Raw genomic sequence first — 20692 nt, 5'->3', positions numbered from 1 at the left:
TAAGTAAAGATTATTATCAATAAATAAACCTAGCTTGTGAAATAAAAATTGTTCAACATCCCCCAAGATTTCATCTTTTTTTTCCTTCTAATACATTCCTAATATTACTAGTTTTTCAATTAAATAAATTACAGAAGTCATATTTCTTCTACAATCGCAATGAAAAAGCCAGATGAATCTTCATGAAAAATTTATTTTAGTCAAATGCACGAAAAGTATCATTTGGGGCACTAATACTCATGATCAAAAAAAAAGTTCGTTGCACTTTTGTCAACACCTGAAAGGATAAATGCAATACATCGGCAAGCTCCAAAGATTTGTAATAAGCTTAATTAGTTTTAAAAATGTATTTAGTTATACAGTCCCCTTTGAAAGAAAAAAATCATTTAGCGTTACCTGAACCGTTTCCAGTTAGGATCCATAATATTGCGCAATTTACTCGACTGTGCACTCGCGCAATGCGGCCCTTCCGAGGCATTCCGAGGCGAGAGTAACAACCGTCCTTCACCCTGTCACCCCCCCCCCCCCCCCCCCCCCCCCCCCCCCCCCCCCCGCCTGAAAAACTGCTTGTGGCAGCAGTTCTCTGGATTACAAAACCGGATCGTCTTCTATTGGACCTGTACTGTATTACGTATCATTAAAGGGTGGCTCGTGTTTCTTCACGGTCTTGTAAATTTGTGAACTTTCTTACATTTTAAAAAGATATGAAAAATCATATTATCCGCAAAAACTTATTTTGAACAATTAAAAAAAAAGTTCGAATTTTTTAAAAAGAATGGAAGAATTGAACATTTTTATTGGTTTAGTTTTATTTTAAAAGAATATACAGTGAAACTCTTCAATAGCCCTCCCTTCTATAGCTCTTCCGAGAATTCCGAGAAGATGTTTGCTGTAATTTCAAGTTTTGAAGATTTCAAAATATGCAGAAAAAGAATATGGAAGAATTTGAAATTTTTCTTTTCAATTTTCCAGGATATAAGAATTTTTTAAGTAAACTGAAGTTTGCAAAATTAGAAAAAAACACAGGAGAAATTCGAATAATTTTTAAAGATTGGAAGGTTTAGAAGGTTTGAGAAGATTATTAAAAAAGTTCAAAACATTCATATAATAATTTTAAATGATTTTTTATTTTTAAAACTGAACTTTAAGGAACGGGGTGCACAAAAACGGCGAAATCTATGAAACACTCAGAACTTAACAACGGCCAACTTTAATTCGGTTTTGAGGTTTTCAAAATGGACTCTGACAATTCTTCAGACCCCAAAAGGGGTTTTGCGGTGGCGGTATGTGCCCTTTATAATAACAAGGACGTGAATTGAGCAGGAAGCCGACTAAAAGCTGTTGGCGCTTTTTTAACTAAAATAAATCATCTTCAATTGGAATAGTTGAATCTACAGTTAAAAAATCAATCTTAAACTAAATAAACAACGATTTTGAAACAAAAAAGAAAATATTCAACCAAAAATAGAAATTTACAATTAAAACCACAAAAAGCTCTAGTTAAATTTTCAACTAAAAAATATTCATTTACAACCAAAAGTGTACAAATTAATTAAATTGTCAGTAAAAAAAATTAGTTTTTAACCAAAACCGATGGTGAGTTGGATCTTTAACGGAATAAAAGGAAGGCTGTAAGCGACGTGAGTTTTCGCGATGGCTTTCTGTAAAGGAACATATACGTGTTTCTGCACAGGCTGCTTCCAAAAGTTCCTTTGTTGGCTATCTGTAAGAGATCCTATATACGATTCTGTACAGGATCCAGCGCCTCAATTTTATTCACAGAGAAACCTGTACATGAACCCGTACAAGATCATTAAGAGGTTTCATTGTCTGTGCCGGTTCCTTTGCAGAATCAAGTAAATTTTTCATCGACAAATTCTCACGCAGGAACCGACAAAATTACCTGTACATGTTTCTGTCCATGAAGGTTTAGCTGACAGATAATTTTACCAATTTAAACTTTTATTCTATTTCCTAATTTTTTAAATCAATTAAAATTATCTTGATGATTGATTAGGCGATAATAAAAAATTTTGTATGAATTTATGTCTTAAAATTAGAGCCGTCTCCAGAAAACATAAGGCTAAGAAGAATAGAATAATGTATATATTGTAATTCGTTTTTTTTGGTTGAAAATGTAACTACTTAGATAAAGGATAAACTACTGTGTTAAAACTTTTTTTTAATTCATAATGTTAATTAATTTTTAAACATAAAAAATTATGTTCTGCCCGAAAAAAGATGAATTTGCAATAGAAAAAATCATTTTTAAATAGAAATAGTACAATTTTTACACATGGATTTCATTTTTCAACTAAAAAGATACATTTTTAACCGAAAATATTAATTTTTAACGAATAATGTTAACTAAAATTGTTACATTTTGAACCAAAGAGATCAATTTTTAATAGGCTCCGTAGCGTCTGGTAAAGTCCCCTATTTTGATTGGCCCTCGGCGTTCAGACATCTTGCCAGCTGACGCCACAACATGAACTGCATGAAATGTTTTCTACATGCAATTTACTATGTATTATATGCAGGAAATTCTAAACTTGGAAGTTAATTCAATTTTACGTACAATGCATCAATACATAGTTCTCTGCACGACGTAAAATACGCTATAAAATTGGAAAACCTCGAGAGACGCATCACTGCCCAACCCTGAGGAGGATTATGAGTTTCAAGTTGTGACGTCAAGCAGGCTGATGTCAAGATGTCTGCCATGTATGCCCACCGAGGGTCAAGGAATAGGGAAGTTTAACAGCCGCTATAGGTAACACTTTGAAGATTAATCACTTTGGTTAAAAATTTAACTCTTTTTGTAAAAATTAGTTATTTTTTCATTGATAAAATCATAACTATTCCATTTCTATAGAGAATTTATTTTTTTTAGTTTAAAAATCAACGATTGGTAGAAAATTCGCCTATTTTCGATTAAAATTAATCTTTTGGTTAAAAATATATCTTCTTTGCTAGAAAATTTAAATTTAAATATATTTTTTATACGTTTTTCTTTTGTTTTGAAATTTATCTTTTTTATTCAAAAATTGCTTTTCTTTGTTTTAAAATTCATCTTATTTTGTTTGTAAAATAAAAAATTTTTTGTTGATAATTCAACTATTTTGATGAAAATTATTCTTTTTTTTTTTTGAAAATTAATTGGGTAAAAATGTAGCTACTCTCTTTTTTTGAAAAATTTTCTTCTTCAATTGACAAATAAACCATTTGGTGGAAAATTCATATATTTTCTTGAAAATTCGTCTTTTTCGTTAAAAATTAATCTTGTTGATTAAAAAATCACCTTTTTAGTTAAAAAATACTTCCTTTGGATTAAAATTGAACAATTTTCTTAATTCGATTTTCTTCTACTAAAAACATTATTTTTGCAGTTGAAAGTTCATTTATGTGGTTAAAAATTCACGTACTTTTTCTAAAAAATCATTTTTGTTGATTTAGAATTCATCTATTTTGGTAAAAAATCACATTGGCTTTTTTCTTTTTTATTTAGTTTTTTAGCTGTACTGTTTTCAGTTAAATGGTATATTTCTTGTTAGAAATTTATCGTTTTTTGTCAAATATTATATTTTTTGTTTGTAAGATTATTTCTTTGGTTGTAAATTGAACTATTTTTTTGAAAAATAAATTTTTTATCTGAGATTTTAACTGCTTCATATTTAGTGGAAAATCTTTTTTTAGTTAAAAATTCAGTTGTAAAGATGAAAATTGAACCATTTTCTTGAACATTCATTTTTTTACCATAAAATGTTGCCTTTTTAGTTCAAAATGGAACTATGTACGTAAATTCAATTCTTTTTGTAGGAAATTATTATCCTTGTATAAAAATGTATCTATTTTGGTTATCGTGAAGAATCCTTTTTTTCCAGACATTAAAAAAATAAATTTTTATCCCATGCAATTAGGTATTATTATTTGACCTTCGACGTGCAGACATCTTGGATTTTGTCCATTCAACTTGAAATGCCTAATTAGGTATTTACAGATTATTTAAAATATAAGTGTATTTGGATGTTACTTTATTTATTCAATTTTTTTTCAAATACAATATCCTAATACACTTACAAAAAGTCTGATATTCAATTTTTGTATTTTTCTATAGGAATTCTTCTCGCTTTATTGTTTTGATAACACGAAGTAGTATAAGGAGACACCATTCCCGGAAAACTTGGACGCGTGAATTCGGATTCATTTAGTTCGCATCGCTCGTAGCGCCTCTTGCGAAGAAATGCGAAATCGAGAACATTATCAAAATTCTCTGGTTTTTCTTTCACTAATTTGTCATTTCAAATCTTTAATATTCAAATTCCAGCATTTTAATCTTGTTATATTTTTAATACAGCATATTTTCTAAACGGAATAAAACAGTGTTTCATAAATAAATTAATAATTTTCAAAATTTTAAATTTATTTCAAACAAAAAGGGACTTTTCTACTATAAAAGATAGCTTTTTAAGAAACTACTGGAATTTTCGATAAAATAATTGAATTTTTAACATAATAGTTGAATATTTATCCTTAAAAGACAAATTCCCAACGAAAAAGTGTCATAGTTACAAAAAGAATGTTTAAACCAAAAAGACAAATTTCTAACAAATAAAGATTTTTCAGTTCAAAATAAATAAAAGTTTAATCTAAATTATTGAACCTTGAAGCCAAAAGATAAATTTCATTTTCAAAAATTAAATTTTCAAACAAAAAATATGACTTCTCAGTAAAAAACTAATTTTTCACGAAACTGAGGCATTTTTATCCAACAAACATGAAATTACAAACTAAATAATTATTTTTACCAAAAAAGGTAAATTTTTAACTGAAAAATATTAATCTTAAAAAAATGGAAAAGTGACATTTTCTCTTAAGAAATTAATTTTAAACCAAAAAAGTATTTTCCAGTAAACAGTTACATTTTCAACCAGACATAAGCCTTCAATCAAGAAAATAAATTGTTAACAATGTAGTTTAACTTTTACGTAAGTAGTTGAATTTTCAATTAAAAAAGATTAATTTTCAACAAAATAATTAAACTTTCAACGAAAGACATGAATTTTCAACTTAAAATATAAATCTTTACCAAAAAAAGTGATTTATTTAAATGAGTGATTCAACCAAATCTTTCAAACAAATTGGTTAAATAAGCAAGCAAAGAAGAATGATTTCTAACCAAAAAGTATCATTTTCATTCAAAAAAATTTAATTTCTTCTATAATAGATAAATTTTTAAATCGAAAAGATAAATTTTCAAAAAGCAGTTTAATTTTCTGTTGCAAAAGATTTCATTCGAGTTTTCACGATTAAGATATGAATTTTAAAACAAGAAATAATTATCTACGAAAAGAGTTGAATTTTCAATCCAAAGAGATGAATATTTAGCCCAAAGAGTATGAATTTTCGATAAAATAGTTGAATTCTCTACCAAATAGTTCATTCTTTAACTGCAAAATATAAATTTTCAACAAAAAGTAAATTTCCGGAGAAATAGTGAAATTTTCAAGAAAATAGTAAAATTTTCATTTTAAAAAATTATGACTTTTTAACAAAAAAAAATTTAATTTTCAACCAAACCGTTGCTTTTTTATCCAGAACAGAGGACATTTTTCTTCAAACAGATGGACTTTTAATCAAATAAAAAGACAAACGAATTTTAAAAAGTTAGTTGAATTTTCATTAAGAACATATTTCAGTTATTTTTTCAACACCCAAATATTATATTTAAACCGTACATTCTCAACCAAAAATGATGCCTTTTTAACAAACTTGTTGAATTTTCAACCAAACAGTTGCATTTTATCCAAGAAAGATGTAATTTCTGCTAAAGCAGGTATATTTTGAAATCAAAAAGACAAGCTTTCAAAAAAAGAGTTGAATTTTCAACCGAAAAGTTGGATTTTTATTCAAGAAAGATTAAATTTCTCCGAAAACAGATGCATTAAACAAAAAGCAAAAACTTTTAAAAAATAGTTAAATTTTAATCCAAAGAAGATTCCAGTTAACTTTTTAACACCAAAATTAGAATTGTAAACAATTTATAAACAAAATTGATGTCTTTTAGAAAAAATTATGAAAGTTTCAACCAAATAATAAAATTTATAACTAAAAGAATAATCTTAAGAAGAAAGTTGTTGCAAATTTTCAATATTCTAATCTGAAAATATTAACGTTTTTAACTTGTTCTATTTTCGAAATTTTAATACAATCTTAAACCATTGAAATTCGTGATTCTTATATTTAAAATAAAATGGTCTCATTTTGTAAGCTTTAAATTAGAAATTATACCATTTCTAAAGGTTTCTAATAAGATTATCTAATTTTTAATTTTAATTTAAATGTGTACAATTTCTAACATTTTTAAGGACATGTGATGAGTGGGTCACGTGACCAGATTCCTACCTTATCGCCACTTTTTTATTTCCCAACTTATATTCACACGAAACGTCACAAAAAGTTGAAAAGTTGAGATACTAAACAAGAAACACTAAGAATGGAGGATCTGGTCTTAAACTTTAATAATTATAAAAAAAGTTTTTTATTGTAAATAATTTTTTTTTCTTTTTTTATAATTATTAAAGTTTAAAACGAGACCCACCTTTCTTATTGCTTCTTATTTATTATCCCAAATTTTCAATTCGATGTAGCTCTTCGTGTGCAAATAACTTGGGAAATAAGAAAGGTGGCGGTAAGGTAGAAATCTGGTCACGTGACCCACTCGTCACATGACCTTAATTAGAAATAATGCCATTTGTAAAACTTGTATTTCAATGGTTTTCCGCAAGAGGCGCTACGAAAGATACCAACTAACTAAATCCGAATCTATGCGTCTAAATTTTTCAAAGGCAGTATATGCAAAGATATTATATGGGAGTGGGGTCTAGAGTTCGGAGCCGGTTATATTACTTTCAGAACGATAACGAGTATGAGAATATTACCGAGAATATAACCGAGAAATAAATTCTCTGAGAATTTATGAGATATTCGCTAACTTTTCGGTTGAAAATTCAACTCTTTTTTTTCAAGTTTCCCAGTGGGCACAACGTTTGGCGACGTCTTTACGAAAACTTTACGGCATCCTATGTCCATATCGTTAAAGTGTCTTTACGATATCGTAAATAAGTCGTATGATCTGACGATGTCTTTACGATATCGCAGACACCGAAACGACATAGGCATACGATGTCGTAAACATGCCGTAAAGATGTCGTAACGATGTCGTAAAGACGTCGCCAAATTTTGTGCCCACTGGGTTGTCATTTTTATTTTAAAGTTTATCTGCTTTAGAAGAAATTAAATCTTTTTTTATAAAAATGCAACTGATTATAAAATAAGCTATTATACTATTTTCTTGAAAACTTAACTATTTCGTGGAAAATTTTCTTTTTGTTTCAAATTTGTATTTTGGTGTTGAAAATTGAACTGTAATATTTTCAGGGTGAAAGTTCCACTTATAAAAAAAAAATTGTTTTTTATTACAAATTCATCTGTTTTAGAACGAAATTGATCTTTCTTTGATAAAAATGCAACTATTTGGTAGAGATTTGAACTATTTTGTTAAAAACTCAACTTTTTTATAATAAAAACTATTTCTGCTTTAAGAAAAATTTCATATTTTTTTATAAAGATGCAACTATTTGCTAGAGTATTCAACCATTTTTTTAGAAAAGCATCCTTTTTGGTTAAAAATTCGTCTTTTGGGATTGAAAATTCAATCTTTTTGGTAAAAAATTATTTCTTGTTAAAAAAATCCATAGTTTGATCGTGAAAACTCGAGTAAAGTCTTTTTCAGCTGAAAATTCAACTATTATTTTGAAAATTTATGTTTTTGATTTAAAGCTTCATCTTGTATATAAGAAATTTAATTTTTGTGTGAAAATTCAACTTTTTGGTAAAAAATCGTTTTTCTTTGCTTGATAATTCAACTAATTTGTTTTAAACATTTGGTTGAATCGCTTTTTTAAGAAATCACTTTTTTTGTTAAGGATTTATATTTTAAGTTGAAAAGTTATCTCGTTGGTTAAAAGTTTAATTATCTTGTTATAAATTAATCTTTTTTAATTGAAAAATCGACTAGTTGGGTCAAAGTTAAACTAGATTGTGAAATTTTTTTTATTGAAGGCTTGTGTCTGGTTGAAAATTTAACTGTTTAGTGGAAAATACTTCTTTTTGTTTGTTTAGAATTAATTTTTTAACTAAAAATGGAACTTTTCAATTTTTTAATATTGATATTTTTTACTTAAAAATTCGCGTTTTTTTTTTTGTAACAAAATTATTTTTCAGTTTGAAATTTCCTTTTTTTGTGCAAAAATGCATCAGTTTCGTGGACAAATAATTTTTTATTGAACAGTCATATTTTTTGCTTGAAAGTTGAATTTTTATAAATAAAATTTGTTTTCTGGTTTGAAAGTTCAATAATTTACAGAAAATTTTATTTATTTTTTGACTAAAAAATCTTTTATCGTTGAAAATTCGTCTTTTTGGTTTTATAATTTTTTTATTTTGTTGTATAAATTTCATTCTTTTTTTATTTAAATATAAATTATGACACTTTTTTGTTGGCAATTTGTCTTTTTAGGTTGAATATTTAACTATTATGTTTAAAATTCAAGTATTTTGTTAAAGAGTTATATTTTAAAGTATAAAACCCTTTCTTTTTTTTAATAAATTAAAACATTTGAAAATTTTTAATTTGCATATGAAACACTGTAATTCCTTAATGTGTCTGAGCTACAAAATAATTTATATTCAGCCGCTGATATTAAAAATAATAAATTTTCTTAAATTCTTTTAAATTCTCCTTAATTCTGTCATATTTTCGGTTATATAACCTGAACTTAAATTCCCGGGAATTTAAGAACTCTAGTGGGGTCTCCTTATTCTACTTCGAGTTTGTTAAAAAATATTTTCAAAATAATTCCGAATCTGTTTACTTTTTAGTCTCTCGACTAATCTTCTTATTCCTAAATAAAATAAATTATTGCACATTCTAATTTAAATACGATTTTTAGTAGCCTAAGAATTCAGTTATTCCATTCAAAATAGCCGCTCATATTCTTCCATTTTTAGAACGTAACCTCAAAATTCAATCATTCCGTCAATAGTCAAACGATGTAAACCATGATGTAAACAGATCATCACTTCTTATTTTTGCTTTAGATATTCTACTTTAATAAATTTTCAATTAAGCAACAAAGTATTCGTTAGTTTAGTGTGAATTCGGTATGCGCGTCGTCAGAATTAATACCAAAAATGTAGTTTACATAATTCTAGCAGTTCTATCAACCTCTGTGAAAGAAGCACATATGGGACATGGTAATATTAGTCATTATTCGCGTCGTAAATAAGAGATTGATGACTAATGAATTTAAAAATTAGGAAGCTAACTAGTAATTCTATTTTTATAGAAAGTATATTATCAACTTATGCTACACGGGACGCAAATATAAATTCTACACCTGCATATAGCATTAAAAAGGTCAGTGGTGATTTTATCATTCCATATTTATTATCAGAAATTTTATATTGTCTTAGTCCGTATCAGGTAAGTTACTTTGTGTATCTCTTTTGGTTGAGGATTACGCTATTTTTATTTTTAAATTTGTCTGTTTAGGTTCAATTCAACTGTGATTTCAAATTAGAATCTTTTCCGGTTGAAGTAATGTCAATATTTTTTTTTTTTGAGAATTCATCTCTTTTCTTAGAAATTCTTCAATTTTTGTTTAAATTTCAACTAGTTGGTGGAAAAATAACGAAAATTTTTGTTGAAAATTCATGTTTTGGTAAAAAAAATACTGCAGAGGTTTCAGCTATTTTATTAGAAATTCGTCTTCTGGTTGCAAATTCAAATATCTTGGTAGAAATATAAATTATTTAGTACTAAATTACCTTTTTGTTGAGAATTAACTCTTTTGTTGAAAATTCGGTCTTTGTGTGACAAATTTGACTACTTGCTTGAAATTTAAACTATCCTGTTAGAAACTAAGTTTTTTGGTTGAAGACTATAATTTTTGGCGAAAATTCATCTTTTTGTATGAAAATTAAACTATTTTGTTTTGTATTCATTCCTTTTAGTAGAAATTAACAATATTCTTGTAGAAAATTCAAATATTTGGTTAAAAATTAATTTTTTTTTTGAAAATTCATCTTTTTAGTATGAAAATGGTAGAAAATTCGACTATTTAGTTAAAAGTAAATTTTTTATGGAATTTCATATCTTCGATTTGAAAATTCTTCTGTTTGGTAATATCAATTATTATATTTTTCGTTGAGAATTCATCAATTTTGGTTGAGAGTTAATGTATTTTGTTAAAAATTCTTCTATTTTGGTAAAAAAATTTAACTATTCTATTTCGTATTCGTTTTCTCAGTAGAAAATCAAAATATTTCGCTAAAAAATTCAACTGTTTGGTTGAAAATTCATATATTTTATGGAATTTTCAAATATTATGGTAGAAAATTTAACTATTGAGTTGTAAATTAACTTTTTTTGTTGATAATTTAACTCTTTTGTTAAAAATTCAGTTTTTTTGGTAAAATATTTATATTTTTGTTAATAATTCATCTGTTTTGGTTGAAAATGGAACTAGTTTGTTTTTTATTTTTTTTTTAGTAGATAACTAAAATATTCTTTTAGAAAATTTAACTATTTGGTTAAAAAATTTTGTTTAGTATGAAAATGGTAGAAAATTCGACTTTTTAGGATAAAAAGTCATCTTTTTTGATTGAAAATTCACCTTTTTGGCTTTTTTAAGTTTTTCTTATTCGAATTTTGAATATTCCATGTTTGATTGAAACTTTATATTTTTTAAAAAAACATTCATATATTTTATTGAAAATTTGTCTTATTTGGCAGTAAATGTCACTTTGGTTTGAAAATTCAAATGTTTGCTTAAAAATCAACTTTTTTCTTAAAAATTCATAATTTCGGGTTCGAAATTTAACATTTTTGTGTCTTTTTGGCTTAAAACTCAATAATTTCATTTAAAAACTTCAAATTTTCTGTTGAAACTTAACTTACTTTCTAGTTATAAATGTATACTGTGGGGTTGAAAATCCAATTTTTTTTTAATTCAACTTTTTCGCTCGAAAATTTAAGTTTCTTTGTTAAAATTTGGTGAAAACTCATCTTTTGTGGCTTAAGAGTTCAATTTTTTCTGAAAAATTCGACTTTTTAGCTTGACAACTCAACACTTTTGTAGAAAAAAGATCTTTTTAGGATAAAAATTTATCTTTGGTTGAAAATTTGCCTTTTTTGTGGAAAAGTCGTCTTTTTGGCTTGAAAAATCAACAATATAAAAATTGAAATATTTGGTTAAAAATTAATTTTTTTGGTGAAAAATCATATTTTTAGTATGAAAATGGTAGAAAATTTGATTATTTGGTTGAAAAGTAAATTTTTTCTTGAAAATTCATATCTTCGATTTGAAAATTCTTTGTTTTGGTTTGAAAATTTGACAATTTATGGGAAAATTTTCGCTTTTTCGTTTCAAAGTTGATATCTGTTAGTAAAAAATTACTCTATTGTTTTTTATTGATAATTCAATAATCTTGGTAGAAAATTAATCTGATTTGGTTAAGAATTCAGCTGTTCTGTTGAAAATTCATCTTATTTGGTAGAATTTAAATGTGTTTGGTTTCAAATCGAAACCTTTTTTGGTAGAATTAATATCAACTATTATATTTTTCGTTGAGAATTCATCTATATTGGTAGAAAATTTAACTATTTTATTTCGTATTCGTTTTTTGAATAGAAAATCAAAATATTTCGCTAAAAATATTTAACTGTTTGGTTAAAAATTCATATCTTTGGTGGAAAATTCAAATATTTTGGTAGACAATTAAACTATTGAGTTGTAAATTAACTTTTTTTCTTGGCAAATTAACTCTTTCGTTAAAAATTCAGTTTTTTGGTTAAAGATTTATATTTTTTGTTGATAATTCATCAGTTTTGGTTGAAAATGAAACTAGTTTGTTTTGTATTATTATTTCTTTTAGTAGATAACTAAAATATTCTTGTAGAAAATTCCACTATTTGGTTAAAAATGAACTATTTTGTTAAAAATTCATCTATTTTGGTAGAAAATTTAACTATTTTATTTCCTATTCGTTTTCTCAGTAGAAAATCAAAATATTATGGTAGAAAATTTAACTATTGAGTTGTAAATTAACTTTTTTTGTTGGGAATTAAATTTAGTTTTTTGGTAAAATATTTATATTTTTGTAATAATTCATCTGTTTTGGTTGAAAATGGAACTAGTTTTTTTTTTTTTTAGTAGATAACTAAAATATTCTTTTAGAAAATTTAACTATTTGGTTAAAAAAATTTTTTAGTATGAAAATGGTAGAAAATTCGACTTTTTAGGATAAAAAGTCATCTTTTTTGGTTGAAAATTCACCTTTTTGGCTTGAAAATTCCACTATTTTAATTTTTTTCTATCTTGTCTGAAGAATCCATTTCGTTAAAAATTCGTCTTATTTGGCAGTAAATGTCACTTTGGTTTGAAAATTCAAATGTTTGCTTAAAAATCAACTTTTTTCTTAAAAATTCATAAATTCGGGTTCGAAATGTAACATTTTTGTGTCTTTTTGGCTTAAAACTCAATAATTTCATTTAAAAACTTCAACTTTTCTGTTGAAACTTAACTGTATTATTATTATTATTTCTTTTAGTAGATAACTAAAATATTCTTGCAGAAAATTCCACTATTTGGTTAAAAATGAACTATTTTGTTAAAAATTCATCTTTTTGGTTAGAAAATGGTAGAAAATTCTAGTATTTGGTTGGAAAGTAAATTTTTTGTGAAAATTTGATATCTTCAATTTAAAAACTCTTCTTTTTGGTTTTAAAATATTACAATTAATGGGAAAATTTTTTTTCTTTCTGCTTTTTCGTTTCAAAGTTGATATCTGTTAGTAGAAAATTTCTCATTTTTTTCTATATCAATTATTATACTTTTCTTTGAGAATTCATCTATTTTGGTTGAGAATTAATGTATTTTGTTAAAAATTCATCTATTTTGGTAGAAAATTTAACTATTTTATTTCGTATTCGTTTTTTCACATAGAAAATCAAAATATTTTGCTAAAAAATTCAAATGTGTTTGAAAATTCATATATTTTTTGGAAAATTAAAATATTATAGAAGAAAATTAAACTAGAGAGTTGTAAATTAACTTTTTTTGTCGGGAAATTAACTCGTTTGTTAAAAATTCGTCTTTTTTGGTTGAATTCAACCGTGATTTCAAATTGAAATCTTTTCTGGTTGAAATAATATAAACTATTATATTTTTTGTTGAACATTAATGATTTTTGTTGAAAATTTAAATACTTGGTTGTAAAATTATGTATTTTGTTAAAGATTCACCTATTTTAATAGAAAAATCATCTAGTTGGTTAAAAAATTCAACTATTTGGTTAAAAATGAACTTTTTTCTTGAAAATTCATATATTCGGGTTGAAAATTGAACGTTTTGTGGAAAAGTTATATTTTTGGCTTGAAAATTCAACAGTTTCATAGAAACTTCAATTATTTTGTTGAAAATTAACTTTCTCGTTAAAAATTCATTTTTTGGCTTGAAAATTTAACTGTTTTATAGAAAATTCGTCTTTTTGGCTTAAAATTTCAACAGTTTGCTAGAAAAATCATCTATTTTGTTGAAGATTCAACTGTTTGGTTAAAAATTAACTTTTTTGTTTAAAATATTCGTGTATTCGGGTTAAAATTTAACTTTTTTGTAGAGCGCTTTTCTTCTTACTTGATTAAAAAATCTTTCTTGGTTGACAATTCAACTTTTGGTTGGAAACGCAGATTTTTGGTAGAAAACTAATTTTTTTAATTGTTAACTATCAGGTTGTAAATTAATTTTGTCTTTGTTGAAAATTAACTTATTTTGTGAAAATTCATCTTTCAGGCTTAAAAGTTTAATGTTTTCTGAAAATATTCGACTTATTAGCTTGAAAACTCAACCTTTTATTAAAAATTCCCCTTTTTTGGCTTGAAAATTCCTCATAGTGGTTGAAATTTTTTTATTTTTTGCCTGAAAATTCACGTATTCAGTTAAAAATTGATCTTATTTGATCAAAATTTATCTTTATTGGGCAGAAAATGATTCTTTTTTATTTGAAAATTCAACTATTTGTTTAAAAATCCATTTTTCTCTTATACATTCATATATTCGGGTTAGAAATTTAACTTTTTTTTGTGGAAAAATCGTATTTTTAGCTTGAAAACTCAATAATTCCATTTAAAAAATTCAACTTTTTTGTTGAGATATAACTATCTAGTTAAAAATGTATATTTTTGGGTTGAAAATCTAATTGTTTTGTAAAAAATATCAACTTTATGGTTTGAAAATTCATTTTTTTTTCGTGCAAAATTAACTTATTTTGTGAAAATGCATCTTTTGAGGCTTATGAGGTCAATGTTTTCTGAAAAAATCGACTTATGAGTTTGAAAACTCAACACTATTATGAAAATTTACCCTTTTAGGATGAAAATTCATCTTCTTTGACTGAAAATTCGCCTTTTTCGGCTTGAAAATTCCACAATGTGGTTGAAATTGTTTTCTTTCTTGCCTGAAGAATCCATTTTGTTGAAAATTCATCTCATTGGTTGGAAATTAATTTTTTTTTAATTAGAAATTTAAATATTCCATTTTTTATTGAAAATTGATATTTTTTTAGTTGAAAATTCACGTATTTTGTTGAATATTAATCTTATTTGGTAAAAGTTCGACTTACTTGGTAGGAAGTGTCTCTGTTTGGTTTGAAAATCCTACTGTTTGTTTAAAAATCCGTTTTTTTTTCTTGTAAATTCATATATTTAGGTTAGAAATTTAACTTTTTTGTGTGTGGAAAAGTCGTCTATTTGGCTTAAAAACTCAATTTCATTTTAAAAATTCAACCATTTTGTTGAAACTTAATTTTCCACTTAAAAATTTATATTTTGGGGTTGAAAATCCAATTGTTTTGTAAAAGAAATCAATTTTATGGCATGAAAATTCAATTTGTTTTCGTGGAAAATTAACTTATTTTGTGAAAATTTATCTTTTAAGGTTGAAAATTCATCTTCTTTGATTGAAAATTCGCCTTTTTTGGCTTAAAAATTCCACAATGCGGTTGAAATTGTTTTCCTTCTTGCCTGAAGAATTCATTTTGTTGAAAATTCATCTCATTGGTTGGAAATTAATTTTTTTCAATTAGAAATTTAAATATTCCATTTTTGCTTGAAAAATGATATTTTTAGTTGAAAATTCATGTATTTTGTTGAAGATTGGTCTTATTATTAAAAAATTCAACTGTTCTGTCGAAAATTAAATTTCTAGTTAAAAAGTTTACATTTTGGGTTTGAAAATCCAATTGTTTTGTAAGAAATTCATCTTTATGGCTTGAGAATGCAATTTTCTTCTTTGAAAAATAACAAATTTTGTGAAACTTCATCTTTTGGGGCTTATGGGATAAATGTTTTCTGAAAAGTTCTTCATATAAGCTTGAAAAGTCAACACTGTTGTGAAAAATTTATCTTTTAGGATGAAAATTCATATTTTTTGGTTGAAAATTCCACTATTTTGGTTAATTTTGTTCTATCTTTGCTGAAGAATTCATTTTGTTAAAAATTCGTCTTGATTGTAATTTTTTGTTTTATTATTTTTTTATTGGAATTTTAAATATTCCATTTTTGATTGAAACTTGATATTTTTTAAATTAACATTCATGTATTTTTATTTACAAGTTTTTTTATTTGATAAAAGTTCGTCTGATTTGACAGAAAATGTTTCTTTTTTTACTTAATTTTTTGGGGCTTAAAGGTTCAATGTTTTCTGAAAAATTCGATTTATTAGGTCAAAAACTCAACACTTTGGTGAAAATTCATCTTCTTTGGTTGAAAATTCGCATTTTTTGGGCTTGGAAATTTTACTATTTGGGTGATTTTTTTTTGGAAAAAAATCAGTTTCGTTAAAAATTCGTCTTCATGCTTGAAATTATTTTTTTTTATTGGAAACATAAATATTCCGTTTTTGATTGAATCTTGATATTTTTAAAGTAAAAATTCTTGAATTTTATTGAAAATTTGTCTTATTTGATCAAATTTCATCTTATCTAAAAGAAAATGTCTCTTTTTTTTCAAAACTCAACTGTTTGATTGAAAATCAACTCTTTTCTTAAAAATTCATAAATTCGGGTTAAAAATTCAACCTTTTTTTGGAAAAGTCATCTTTAGGGCTTGAAAACTGAATAATTTTATTAAAAACGTCAACTATTTTGTTCAAAATTAATTTTTTATTGAAAATTGGTATTTTTAAGTGAAAATTCATGTATTTCATTGAAAATTTATCTTATTTGATCAAAAATTCGTTTTATTGAGCAGAAAATGTTTATTTTTTATTTGAAAATTCAACGGTTTGTTTAAAAATCCATTTTTTTCTTATAATTTCTTATACTCGGGTTAGAAATTGAACTATTTTGTGGAAAAATCGTATTTTTGGCTTGGAAAATCAACATTATATTATAAACGTTAACTATTTTGTTGAAAATGAAGTTTGTTATTAAAAATTCATATTTTGCCGTTGGAAATTTAACTTTTTTTTTAAGAAAACTCGTCTTTTTGGCTTGAAAAATGAACAAAATAATAGAAACTTGAACTATTTTGTTGAGAGTTAATTTTCTTGTTGAAAATTCATATTTTGGGGTTGAAATTTCAATTGCTTTGTAAAAAATCCGATTTTTTGGCTTGACATTCAACAATTTTGTTTAATTTTTATTTGTCTTAACTGGAAAATTTTTCTTCGTTGACAAATAAACTTTTTTGTTGAAAATGCAGTTTTCAGTTAGAAAACTAGTTTTTTTATTTGTTCTTGTATTTATATATTTTTTTACAACTGTTTTTTAATTGAGGTTTGATAATGATCAGAAAAAAGAAGACGAAAGAAATAAAAAAGAGAAGGAAGGCGATTTGGTTGGTTGCCTTCTCATTTTTCTTTCCTCTTTTTTATTTCTGGCCAGAAGGAGCGAAAATTTTTTCTTTTCTTTTTTTAGGAGGAAGAAGTTTTTTTCTTTTTCAAATTGCAATAGGAACATTTTATGATGTTTGTCCAAATTTGATTTTATTTTCAGGAATTATTCACATTAACTTGATTATTGGACGTTAAATAGGATTTTAAATTTGATTTTAATCTTATTGAAATACCTGAAATTTTTACATACATTAATTCAATTTAAATGAATTTATTCCCTTATTTTCGTCAAAAAGGATCCTATTTCCCCTGTTTATAGACCATTTTGTGATGTAAAGTTTGAAAGTTTTTAATGCTATCTAATTAAAGTGATAAAAGTAATATAATTTTTTATTTTAGGAAGAATCTGTGAATTCGTGTCCTACCGGAACATCGTGTTCAGAATTAGGTGGAGAATGTCTAAAATGCGAATTAAATTTAAATTGTGTTTATGGTGTTTCTTACAAAGTCAACTGTACTGTGTTAGACCAGGTTGATTGCATAGTAAGTAAAATGCATTTTATTATATTTTTTTCAATTTCTCTCCTAAAAATTGTTTCTTTTGGTGTAAAAACGGGGTGAAATGACAGTCAATTTATTTTTTTACCGAAATTTTACCAATTTTTTGGAAAATAATATATCCAGTTACAAATTTCATATCACATGATATAATGCAATATTTAATATAAGTTTGATTTCTACTCTTTTTTTTTGTAAAGTTTGAAGTTCAGTTGTTATAATTTTTAATTATGAAAGCATTCAGTTTATAAAGCTATAAATTTTATAGCCTATAAATTATAAATTATAAATTTTAAAGTTATAAATTTTCTGTTTGAAAAATTTTCCATTTTAGTTCTAAATTTTTAAGCGCATATTATCAATTTAAAGAATTTTTTAATGTAGTTTTAAAGACTTAAACAATTAATAATTATAAACGTATTATAAACTATACAATAATTTATTTTACAAGACGAGTCTGAATCTGTTCTAAATTAAACTTTGAACGTCACAATTTTAACTGTTCAATTTCAAAAATGCTTAATTTTCAAGTGAAAGTTTTACATTTTTGTGTGCTGCAATTTTTGATTTAGTTTTTATTATTTCAAACAACAAAAAACTGAAATAAAAATCTTCTTAATTTTGGACAGAACTTTTATAAAAATATTTAGAATGAAAAATACCGAAATGCATCTATCATAAAATAAAAAAATTAATTGACAGCGGCAGTGAAAATAAAATACTCTATTTTTTTTTGTTGCAAAAATAGGCTGAAATTTTGAAAAAGAAAATAAAGCCTCTTCTAACCACCCTATATGGATGGCTTCAAGAATAAACAATTTTAAATAAATTATTGAAAATTAATTGTTTTAACAGTTTGAAAATTCATTTGATTATTTTCAGGGTGATCAGTCCTTCGAAAAAACGTTCATTTGTCGATATTGTTATCAGACAGAACACTGGGAACATCAGTGCCATCAAAAAAATGCATGCAGTTCCGTTGCCTCGCCACCACAATACTATCGGTTTGCAAATTTTTCAATTAATTTATAAATTTAGCAAAAATCTTAAAAATAATCTTCCGTTCTTCAACCGATTGAAATTTTCTCATTTTCGAAAATGAGAAATCACATCTCCAATAAAATTTGGGGAAATCCTTTCAAAAATTTTTAAATGTGCCCTAAAATTCCGTAAAATCCATTGACATTCCATTTTATTTTTTCCCTAGTTCTCTAAAATTCCGCTGGAATCTCTTGCAATCTTTTAAATTCACTGAAACCCACTGAAATCGTGTAAAATCTTCAAAATTAGGTAAAGGGACGTCCATAAAATACGTTATTAATTAAAAATTTTATTATTTGATCAAAAATGCCACAATTTTCTTATAAAAGCCACATTTTTTTGTTTTAAAATTCAACTACTTGGCTCGAAATTAAACTATTTAGTTAAACATTTCTTTTTTGGTACAGCATTCATCGATTTCGGGGAAAATGTAACTGATTTTATGAAAATTCGTTTCATTTTTGATTGAAAATTAATTTTTTTATCTGATAATTAAACTTCTATTTTTTATTTTTTTATGTTACTTTATCTTTTTTAGTTGAAAGTTAAATTATTTCGTTGGAACATTGATCTTTTGTAGTTGAAAGTTTAACTTTTGGGTTAAAAATTCAAGTATTTGATTGAGAATTCATCTTTCTTTGGTAGAAAATGAATCTTTTTATTTTTTAAAATTGTCTATGGTTGAATTTTTTTTATCTGAATATGTAAATATTCTGTTTTAAATTCGTCCTTTTTGGTTGATAGAAACTGTTTTTGATTTTCAATTAAAAATGTTTGTTTTGAAATATCAACTATTAGTTGTTTCGTTGGGAACTCATCTTTTTTAGTAAAAAAAATTGATTTCTTGGTTTAAAGTTGAACTGCTTTTTAAAAAAAATGCATTTGTTTTTATGAAATATTTATTATTTTAGTTGAAATTTCGACTATTTTTGTAAAAAATTTAATTTTGTTGTTGAAAAAACATTAATTTCAATGAATTAAAAAAAAAATTAACTATTGAATTTTTGGTTGAAAACTTAACTATTTGGTAGGAAATTAACTTTTTTGTTAAAAAATCATCTTTTTCGGTTGAGAATTCAACTTTTATGTAGATAGTTCGTCTTTTTTGCTTTAAAATTTAACCATTATCTTGAAAATTCTTGTATTTTTTTTTCTTGAAAATTCTTCCGTTTTTAGTAGAACATTAATCTTTTCGGTGAAAAATTCTTCTTCTTGGTTGAAATATTAACTATTTTTTTGAAAATTAGTTTTTTTCATGAAAAATTAATTGTTGCATTTTTGTTTGAAAATTCAACTGTTTGGCAGAAATAAATCTTGCTTTTTTACTATTCATCTTTTAGATTAGGAATTAAACTATTTTGCTAAAAATTAATGTTTCTTGGTTTCAAATTAACTTTCTTGTTAAAAATTCATATTTTACTATTTGAAAGTCAACTGTTATTCTAAAAACTTCGATTTTTTTTTATTAAAAACTGAATTATTTGGTTAAAAATTCATCTTTTTGGGTAGAAAATTAATTTTCTTCGTTAAATATTCATATGATTCGTTGTTGTTGAAAAGCAATTTTTTTAAATTCAGATATTCCATTTACTTATTTTGTTTTAACTTTTCTTTTTTACTTGGAAATTCAACTATTTGATTGGGATTTAACTCATTTTGTTGAAAGATCATCTTTTAGTAGAAAGTTAATCTTTTTTGTTGGAAATTTATGTTTTTTGGTTGAAAATTAACTTTTTTTTTGTTGAAAAGTCGTCCTTTCTGATTTGCAAGTCAATTATTTTCACAAAAAATTTAACTTTTTCAATTGAAAACGGACCTCTTTTATTGAAAATTCTCCTTTTTGTGTAGAAAAATAAACTTCTTCTTTGAAAAATCATATGATTTGCTGAAGATTCAACTATTCAGTCAACATTTTATTTGAATTTTTTAAGTGTAACCAGTTGATGATTTTTGTTGTTGTTGAAAAGCACTTTTTTAAACTGAAAACTTAGCTATTCCATTTTTTTTGTTTAACTTTTTTTTAGTTGAAAATTCATCTTTTAGAAGAAAATTAATTTTCTTTTGTTGGGAATTTATGTTTTTTGGTTAAAAACTAACTTTTTTGTTGAAATGTCATCTTTTCTGGTTTAAAAGTC

The 20692-nt window shown here is 25.0% G+C and overlaps 1 protein-coding gene across 1 annotated transcript in view; it reads left to right on the top strand.

Annotated features, from left to right (window-relative positions):
- The first annotated feature begins 8921 nt into the window (after positions 1–8921).
- Positions 8922–20692, top strand: part of LOC117169086 (TM2 domain-containing protein almondex) — a 23490-nt gene continuing 11719 nt past the window's right edge. Inside the window, exons 1-4 of the mRNA XM_033355204.1 lie at positions 8922–9318; positions 9411–9481; positions 17358–17501; positions 18399–18520. Of these exons, the coding sequence (XP_033211095.1) occupies positions 9228–9318; positions 9411–9481; positions 17358–17501; positions 18399–18520 (428 nt within the window). The 5' untranslated portion in view covers positions 8922–9227. The remainder of the gene's footprint in view (positions 9319–9410; positions 9482–17357; positions 17502–18398; positions 18521–20692) is intronic.

This window comes from Belonocnema kinseyi, chromosome 3, assembly GCF_010883055.1.
Source record: "Belonocnema kinseyi isolate 2016_QV_RU_SX_M_011 chromosome 3, B_treatae_v1, whole genome shotgun sequence".
NCBI classification, from domain to species: Eukaryota; Metazoa; Arthropoda; class Insecta; order Hymenoptera; family Cynipidae; genus Belonocnema; species Belonocnema kinseyi.
Note: the sequence above shows the minus strand (reverse complement) of the source record. Positions and strands in the feature narration are given on the sequence as shown.